At 39.7% G+C, this 9,900-nt stretch overlaps 1 protein-coding gene across 1 annotated transcript; it reads right to left on the bottom strand.

Moving 5' to 3' along the window:
* Nucleotides 1-381: 381 nt before the first annotated feature.
* On the bottom strand, nucleotides 382-4,272 carry LOC112069881 (probable ATP-dependent RNA helicase DDX28). Its single transcript, XM_024137271.2, has 4 exons — nucleotides 2,928-4,272; nucleotides 2,657-2,740; nucleotides 1,831-2,043; nucleotides 382-1,601 (listed from the first exon to the last, which is right to left on the bottom strand). The coding sequence occupies exons 1-4, from the start codon at nucleotides 4,041-4,043 to the stop codon at nucleotides 1,290-1,292; spliced, it is 1,725 nt and encodes a 574-aa protein (XP_023993039.1). The 5' UTR covers nucleotides 4,044-4,272; the 3' UTR covers nucleotides 382-1,289.
* Nucleotides 4,273-9,900: the final 5,628 nt, after the last annotated feature.

The following is a 9,900-nucleotide window of genomic DNA, read 5'->3' as shown; positions in this document are numbered from 1 at the left end:
TGGACATTCCTGCAGTCAGCATGCCAATTGCATGCTCCCTCAACACTTCTGGCATTGTGTTGTGTGAAAAAACAGCACATTTTAGAGTGGCCTTTTACTGTCCCCAGCAAACAAATTTGTGCACAATTTTTTTTGTGTATATGGAACATTTAATTTCAGATCATGAAACATGGGACAAACACTTTACATGTTGCATTTATATTTTTGTTCAGTGTAGTAATACTGTAAGAACTCCTAAAAATCTCAAGTCTCAGTCTGGATGTGTACAGCACAATGATGTCTACAGGTATATGTTTATGGTACAGCAACCTAGTGATGTTATATTTGGTGCAATTAAAGCAAACTCAATAAGTGAGAAAATATAGAGGCATATTTAGAAACCAGATTTCACAGAGATTTATTTTCACTCCGACACATTTTCATGTTCAAACATCTTGCTTCCTCTAAAACAAGTAACTGCAGGCATCAATGGGATAGACTTCAAGGCTAGGGCCTGAATTCAACTTGACTGTAGATTAATGGAAATTTCTACATATGGAGGTTTTAATGTCGTGCTTCTGTATTACACACAAAAAAAGCAGAAACAGAGTGAAGACCACTTTCCAAAACGTAATATGCTAATGTGAGTCTACCTGTGGTTAGTGAGAAGAGATTAGCACCATTGTCTCAGTGGTACCCTACCAGATACATGAAAGGTTATATGAGTTACTCTTTCTTTTAAGGAAATTATTTTCATTTCTGGAAGGAAAAGTAAAATCCATACTTGTTCTAAATGTTTTTTAGATTCCTTAACCTATGTTTTACCAAAACAAGATAGTATGGCTGAGTTAAATTCCATAAACGAAGGGCTTGCCGCATGTGGATGAACATTAAAATAAGGCTATATTCGGCCATAGCCCTTCTCTGGTTATTGTATGACTGCTGTATGACAGGTCAAATAAAGTAAATACTGCCACCCAGTGGTTACCCGTGAAATGTGCAAACATGTGCCGCACACCTGCTGCTTGTAAGAGGGCATGATTTTTGTACATTACCAAAGACACTTCCTCTTTGGAATGARATGCGGTAACCATCTGGGTTAAAAAGAGAAGTCAGATCATAGTTCCAGTCTCAAACATGATATAGCTTCTAAAAAGGTCAAATTAAAAAACGACCATGCCTGTGTTGGAGACAAAGGATTCAGTCTCACACAGCTGGTTTGGGCTATCATGGATACAATCGTTTTACTGAACAAATTAATCAAGCAAGTTAGTTCTGCTMTMGTAATATCCTTATTTGTGGCAGACCCACTAGTAGYGCAACCCCTCTTCCTCCTCCTCTTCGGCTGCTTTGGGCTCAGGCTTCCTGATGGAGGACTCCATCCCAGGCAGACTTGTRCTCCTCCGGGCAGCCGTCTCAATCTTCTGCACCAGCTCCACGTCCCAGGGGTGGGTGACGAAGCTGAGCACCTCCCCATCCTCCATACTCCCTACCCGGCCCACCCGCCCCGCCCGGTGGATGTAGTCCGTGTGGGATTCTGGGAAGTCGTAGTTGACCACCAGACAGACCCTCTGGGTGTCCAGTCCTCGGGAAGCGATGTCGGTACAGATCAGCACGTCCACCTATAGGGACAGAATGTGAAACGTAGCCTATAACGTGTCTGTTATTAATTACATGTTAGCTATGTGTTTTGTTATGATCTGTGGTCAATGTGTTATTTTTACTGGGTGTCTTCTTAAAGTGTTTCTTTATTGTGTGAGATGGAGCTTGTCACACAATATGGACATAGATATTGTCACATGGAATTTGAAACTGCATAAGCAGACAAAGTATTTTCTCATCTCATATCACCTGTCCCTTCTGGAAGGAGTGGAAGATTCCAGCCCGGAGGGAGGCAGGCATCTCCCCCTGCAGTCGGACGTGTCTCAGCCCCATGTCCTCCAGGGAGTAGCCCAGCCAGTTGACTGTAGAAGCCCGGTTACAGAACACCAACACCCCAGCCTTGTCCTGCTCTACTGCCTTCAGGGCCTGGTGGAGCTCCAGAAGCTTGTCAGCTCCCCTCACCTTAACATTTAATAATATATATTTGTTATATATAGTATACTATAAATTATATTCTATCGTTTATACTTTAATAATTTAATACTATAAATTACTATATAATTTATAGTATACTAATGTAATTCATAGTATTCTGTCAAACAATAAAATAAAATAAAAGTTAAATCGCAGGATTTACTATGATGAATCGCGATTAAATTCAGAATCTGCTCAATTTGAATAGATTTTTAGACAAAAAGCATTATGGAATATTGACGTCTTGATTTTGTCCAAAGTAACGGTAAGCAAAATCTGATAAATTGATGAACTCTTTCTTTAACCTCAATGTCAACTTGATTTGACATCACATTGTTGTTTTTAGCCGTAGAGATGATGTATTTTTAATGCCTTCAGACAATGTGAATAATCACGATTAAAAAAAAATGTATGCACTAAAATTACAAGAAGTTAACTCCAGTTAAATGATTAACTTTGACAGCTCTACTATAAATACCTAAGTACTAGTATATGGTTTTTATATAGGACCCAAAGACACTTTACAATATTGAAGAACACCAAAGAAACTAAATAACACTAATACCAAACCAATGAAAACAAGAAAAAAAGTGGGGAATACCTTCAGGAAGGTCTGTTTTACATGTGGCATGAGGAAGTGAAGATTCTTGCTCTTGATGGTCACCATGCTGCCCAGGTCCGTCACCTATAAGAACAAGTCAGTCTCATTTTAATGTGCKTTTTCCATGGGTCTCAACARATTTTACATAATGKYGCAGGAATATGCACTACTTTTGACCAGAGTCCTATGTGMTAGTGCACTATAGTATAGGMYGTAGGGTGTATAGGGAGTTTGGGACGCAYCCAATGTAGGAAAAKGTWATGATAATGACCTGYCTGAGAACCTCTCCGACCCCACCGGGGAACGTGGCCCCCACCACCACCAGCTGGGCCTTGCGGGTGGGGCCGGGGCCCCGGGTCTCTGAGGGGTCACAGGCCACGCGGGTCTGGGCCAGGATGCTCTCCAGCATGCCAGAGAAGCTGGGATCAAACATGGTGTCTGCCTCGTCCACCACCATGAAGCTCAGCTCCCCCAGGTCTAGGTAGCGTCTCCGCAGGGCCTTGACGAGGGCACCAGGTGTGGCCACCAACACATCCGGGGGACCCTTGGTGAAGGCCAGCTTGATGTTGCCCACACCTCTCCCACCTCCCACTGTCTTCACCATAAGCCCAAATGGGCCACACAGTCTCCTAGCCACAGCTGAGACCTGGTCAGCAAGTTCTCTAGAGGGGACAATGATAACAGAGCGAATCCTGGGTGTGGTCTCTATAGACTCGGAATCTGCTGCTTTCTCAGCCTGTAGTTMGTGAATGACAGGCAACAGGTAGCTCAGGGTTTTGCCGCTYCCCGTCTCAGCTGCGCACAGGATGTTGTAGCCTTTCAGGAGCTTGGGGATGGTTTGTAGTTGAACGGTCGTAGGGCGAGTTATGTTGTCCTTGCCCAAAGCCTCCACTAAGTCTGGGCAGAGGTGAAGGTTGTGAAATGTAATAGGTTTACTCTTCTCTTTGAGTTTGTCACCCTCCTCATCKTGGATTTCAGTGACAAAGGGTGGAGTGCGCTGAGTGTTGTTAACRGTGAAGTAGTCACCAAATGATTTGTTGTATTTCCATCCTTTGGAGGAGAGATGGGGCTGCTCAAATTTCCCAAGTGTGTAGCCTGCGGACTGATTCAGTTCTGGGTTCTTGCTTTTGATTAGGAGCTTGCCAGCCTTGATGGTGTTGACTTTGTTCTTGCCTCTCACCTGCTTCACATTTTCTACCTGCTCCTGCATGTGTCTGGGAATACGAATGACCACAGGCTGTGCTGTGGTTGACATGGGATGGGCACCACAGGCTGAACTGATTGTAGCATGACTACATGCTAGTGCTCTGAAATGACCCGAGGACGAGTAGTTGTGTTTTGATATCAACGTAAACAACACTGAGTAGCCGACCTTCACAGACTGCATTACGATGGTKAGTTAGATAGCTTACTAGCTAGCTAACGTTAGGTAGGAGGAATCAGCTGGTGCACGTCTTCACAAATAGACAATACCGTTTCTGTTGTATTTCATTATAGTGTATAATTTATCAAATGCTTCCGAGAACAAGATATATTTGATTATATACGTTTTTACCGGACTGTATTTTCCGTTCAATTTCAAACATTTAATTGCACATGCATCGGTGGCGAATAATGATGACGTTGATCTGTCGCAAGAGATGACGCTTTCCTTATTGAATAGAACGGGTAGCCCAGATAGAAATCTTATATATAGAATGGACATTTCAACAAAAACAAAAATTGCTCTCCAGTTGTTGTTTTTATGACATTTTGCTGTTTAGAAAGTATGTTAGATGTAATGTACATTATGGAACGTTTTTAATAGTACGTGTCGGCTACCTGTGTAGTACTCGAATGGAACAGGGTAAAATATGTGGGCCAACTTTCATCCACAGTGGAATCAGTCTTATATTTCMGTGTTGTGTTAATGTATTATTGTACTTGAGTACAACTTGAGTTTGGCTGTGTGGATTGGAGACAGCCAGCCAAGTCATTATTGTGTTTCAATACTGGGTTAATTGTTAAATTAAATTATGCATGTATCTGTCTTACGACCATTTTGATATTGATCCTTACTAGTATGGTTAAACTTCGCTGTGTATGTATGTATGGTAGACTAGTTTGATGTGCTTCGATCTGTGCTCTGCCATGATGATACATGTACTAAATCATTATTGTAGACTATTGTACTGAAGAGCCACTGACAACCTGTGGACCTTTTTTGGCATTCTAAATCGCCAGCCCATACCTGTTTGAACTATTTTATAATAATTTATATTAAAATCGATATTTTGCGATAACCTTATGGTGACTTCCAGGACCAGTGCCCATTCAGGTCTTCTTTGACACTGCTGACCTAAAAGAATATACTTCATAAAATAGAATAGACTTGTACATTTATACACTAAAAAACAATCAAGAAAGTCATACATTTATTGAACTTCTCTCCACCCTAGATCAAAGCCAATGTGATGGTACAACCCACATGATGAGCTCATAGCTCTATTCACCCTGGACCTGATGATGAGGATTGCCTCTGATGATCTCTGTGGTTCAGTAATTACTGATCTGTCACCAGTATTGATCCCTCACKAGGCACAGTTCCCATGCTCTGAATGAACCGGTTGTCTGATTGATTTTCTGAAGCGTCAGAACATCACACATACGRTGCCAGTAATAGGGTGTCTGACTGTGTCACGTGTTGACTGTTGGTTCAAGCATTGGGCAACACCCTGACATTGCTATGCAAAACAGTACTGGGTAAAAAGAGGAAAAATAGAAGAGCTTTGACAGTATTAGAGAGAACTACGGGAAAGAAGTGAGCAGTGAGGAGAGGCGAATAATGTTGGGTCTTGATTGATTTTGTTGTTGTTCTTTCAGTTAACAGTGGAGGGCAGTCTACATCAAGGATGAAAACCAGTAAGTCAAACCCGTAAACCACAAAACCTGTCGTATGCTCCACTCAATGTCTATCCTGTGTATGCATTTTACACTCTTCTTCAGAATTTTTGTACCAATTTCTCAGCCAATTTTTCCAGTATACTTTTGCATTTTTTCATAGTTAAATAAAGGTTAAATTTAAATGTAAAACAATTATGAATAGGCTACATGGTGTCTACATGTAGCTATTTTCACTTAGGTGTTCAATCAAAATGCTTTTTACTGTTATACTCAGTTCAGTTATGTACCAATATGAAATAGATACATTCCTGCCATTTGCTTTCTTTTGGTTCTGTATTTTAATACAAACAAGTAGGCCTAAAGAAAATCCTTTAGAATTCAGATAAAATACATCTGAAATAATCCTGTCTTCTCCGATATTTAGAAAGTTAGAAATAAGCCTCATTCCTCAAGTGAGGAATTCAGACAGATTATTTTGCAATATAATAATAACAGTCAATATTCAACCCATATTATGGCTCATGTCAGTCAACGTGATGCATTGAAGTTGTGCAGTCTGTGTACTATGCTGTGCAGAAGCACAAGCCTCAATCCTTGAAAGAGAGCGTCACATACCTCTCTCACACATAGGACAAGTGAGGGGGTAGAGGGTTTATTTTTTCCCTCACAACTTTCTTTACGAGAACTTAATATCGTTAACCACATCCACACCCTCCCACACAATTTGTGTACACTGTGTTCTTTATCTTCTCCCTTTAAAGGTCATCTGAGAAGATAAGAGGCACACAGGTAACCTGAATTAAGCAGCAACCAGTAGTGGGTCTGGAGACATGCTCTTACAGCAGTAGTGTTATAATGCCTTGGGGTCATGACGATCATATACATTACATACCCATGCATTCTGCATTGTACTTATACAGATGTCAATAAAACAAATAATAACCTACCATACAAAAGAGAATGCATACAAATCCTACTGAGTCAGTGTTTACAGTGTTAGACATGTTGTGAGGTAGGCAAGAGCTAAATCTGTTATTTACTTTTTAAATCTTATAAAAATATTTTTTGAATATGGTTTATTAAAACTGAACTTTCAAAATAACTTTTGTGAAATAACATAAGGGAACTTCAAGGTTAGTAAATTATGTTATTTCTCTATTTTGGCCACATAACACCCTTGTCCTATATGAATCCAATCATTTTCCCATAATATCAATATTGCAYCTATAAAATGCAGTGATTAGTTTGTTGCCTAATGTACCAAAAGAGAGGGTTATGCTTCAACACTGAATTGTCTTTTGAATTAAACTGTAATTTCTAAATTAACTCAACCATGCACTGTCAAGGTAACATACCTTTAGCAGTTTTATCAGTATGATCTCAAACTAGTATATTTTGTAATCTATTTCAATTTCGCCAGCTGATGGCATACAGTGAATGTCAATGAGGTTTACATGTAGTGAGTGCTTTTGCTTGGAAATTTAGACCACACGAAATGTGATATTTTTTCCGCATTGCTTTTGTGAACTTCAGCGTCTGTACGCCCACATGTGTCAAACAAAAACATTCTCTTGTTTTTTTCTTATCTTTGCTGTGTCCGTTATCTTTCACGAATATTCAATAAGAGGATTCTGTGTATGCAAGTGTTCTGTCCAGACAGCTGCAGAAAAGTTCATATTTTTCTATATAGGCCTATATCACTACTGGAATATATTCCCCTATACTCCACAAATATGAACAATGTCCAAGAAGAGTTATCAATGAATGATTTATGTCGGTTCTATAAAGTCATATTCATGTACTTAATGTATTATTGAGGAGAAATGAGCGTAAATGACATTTCCCTTTGATTTCTGTTGATGTATAACTCCTGTGTGCATATGTCATATAGAGTCAGACATCGGCACTTTAAGGTTTCCATTGTTGAACGATGTAATCCAGTATGAGGGGACATTCAACTATCCTCTATGATATTATTGGACCTCTCTGGTGTTATTGAACCTCTCTGGTGTTATGGACCTCCATGGTTTGATCAAACTTCTCTGGTGTGATTAAACCTCTCTGATGTTATTAAACCTCTGATGTAATGGAACTTCTCTGATGTTTTTTATCGATTGAGCAATTCATTTTTATGATGTAGAAATTAATATTCWAACTAATGTAGCTATGTATTGCACCATGAGGTGCAATGATGTTAGGAGAATGTCCCTGTTTTACATATTTATATTGCTGTATCTTTAACCAATAACCAGCGACTTTTATTGTTGCTTTTCCAGTACGACAATCAAAGCTACAACAGTACAGAGGCTTATAGAGAAGGTCCTAAGTGTTGATCCAGTATAGCTTTGCATAAGTAGATGGCTGGGTCACAGAGGGGAAATCTTGATACTATCAGGAGGAACAACTCTCTGAGCAGCTGGGTTTATTTCTTATTTATTCTACCATCAGATTTACCCTGCAATAATTCCCAGTAGCTCTTCTTAGTTTTAGCAGTTGAATCTCAGTAGTGCGAGGCTCTATCTGAGCTAAAGTTATTGCACTATTTTTGATCGGTACATTGCACTCTTGAATTAATATATATATATATTTGTATTTATAATGTGACCCTCAACTTTCATTCAATGTTATCATGTTTAAGCATACTGTAACGAACGTAAGGAAACAGGCAGGGAGCAGGTCTCGAACCCTCGACATTCTAGCCCGAGGTCCGGCGCGCTATCGACCTATCGACTGTGCCGCAAAAGCATGCTCGTGCGGCAGAGTCGATTTCCACCCTTATAAACACAGGGTCATTACAATACATTCAGTTAAAGTTAAAAAAAAAAATGTTATATATATATTTAAGTGTGTACTATAAGAGAAAGCCCTGGAGAACAGGTAGGCATAGTAACAAGGACAGAGATCATTAGAACGGCACTGTAACTTCAGTATATCTCTATTATGCGTGGGAATAATTTGAAACAGATTTCCAAAATTAAAATCCCGTGGAGCTGATTTGCTAGTGTTTTTACAGTCTTTTATGTCCAACATTTATAAACATGGCCCGCCAGTTGCGGAACCCTGCCCTATAGACTATACGGATAGTTTTTCTGGCCTGGGCAGATCTAGTAAACCTTTTAACCCTTTCGTGTTGAGCAGATTTCACAATCACTTTAATTGTATCACTGCCAACCATTCTGTGCATCATTAGATTAAACCAAATTATAGCCAACCTTCAACCCTTCAACCCTTCTCAGTCCATCACTGATTGGGCCGTAATAACACGATGCACATTTGACCTCTAGATCCCTCAGTCACCAACATATATGTGATCATATAAAATGTAAGCAAGGTTTGAAATGTTTTAGTCAAATGGTATATCTGTTTGGGCTTCTTGCGGTCAATTTGCAGTCTACAAATTATTTGTAATTATGTTCCGGCCCCCTGACCATCTGCTCAAGAAAAAATCGTCCCGAGGCTGAATCTAGTTGATGATCCCTGCTTTAGGGTATAGGATATACCGTGCTTCTACACCTGCATTGCTTGCTGTTTGGGGTTTTAGGCTGGGTTTTTGTACAGCACTTCGAGATATTAGCTGATGTACGAAGGGCTATATAAAATAAATAAACTTGATAAAATAAACTTGATATACTGAACTAATCACATAAGCAATGCATTCCAGGAAGGTGTGATGGCCTACTTAGTATAAGGACAGATTTAAATACTAATGCATATGTCACAGACTTCATCATCGACATGCAGAACTATTGCATAGACCTTGGGGCAGGCCGTCTGTTGAATTCCTATAGCCAGAAAGGCAACGTGAACACAGAACCTTTAGTTCATTGGAGTCAGCATGGTCCGTTTAAACTGTAATTGTGTCTGGCAGAGATGTAGGCCAATAGTATATGAGAGCCTGCATACATTCAAAATATGGATTGAGACATTATAAATGAAAATGTGTGATGATCTCAGATTAAGTGTCAATTAATTCTGATTAAATCCGAGTAAGACAACAGTGCTGTACATCTGGATAACTTTATTATACGCTATAATAAGCTTCATGTTGAGGCAATGAGCTTCAATATGAGATTTAACTACATATCCCAGGAGCTCTTGCCAGCCTTATCCGTGTTTGTGCGTGTGTGTGTGTGAGATAAATGTTTACTGTTAATTTCTGATTGTTTATTTAACTTTTGTTTATTATATATTTCACTTGCTTTGGCAATGTAAACATACTGTATGTTTCCCATGCCAATAAAGCCCTCTGAATTGAATTGAGAGGCAGAGAGTGCCAGCGCTCTGTTGTGTACCCGGGTTTGCCGACGTCACTACTGGAACTGCCCTGTCACGCGCAGTTAGTAAAAGTTGGGATAGAAGGC

This window comes from Salvelinus sp. IW2-2015, unplaced genomic scaffold (genome assembly GCF_002910315.2).
Source record: "Salvelinus sp. IW2-2015 unplaced genomic scaffold, ASM291031v2 Un_scaffold1140, whole genome shotgun sequence".
In the NCBI taxonomy this organism is placed as follows: domain Eukaryota; kingdom Metazoa; phylum Chordata; class Actinopteri; order Salmoniformes; family Salmonidae; genus Salvelinus; species Salvelinus sp. IW2-2015.
The sequence above is the reverse complement of the archived record's forward strand: the minus strand, read 5'-3'. Positions and strand labels throughout refer to the sequence as shown.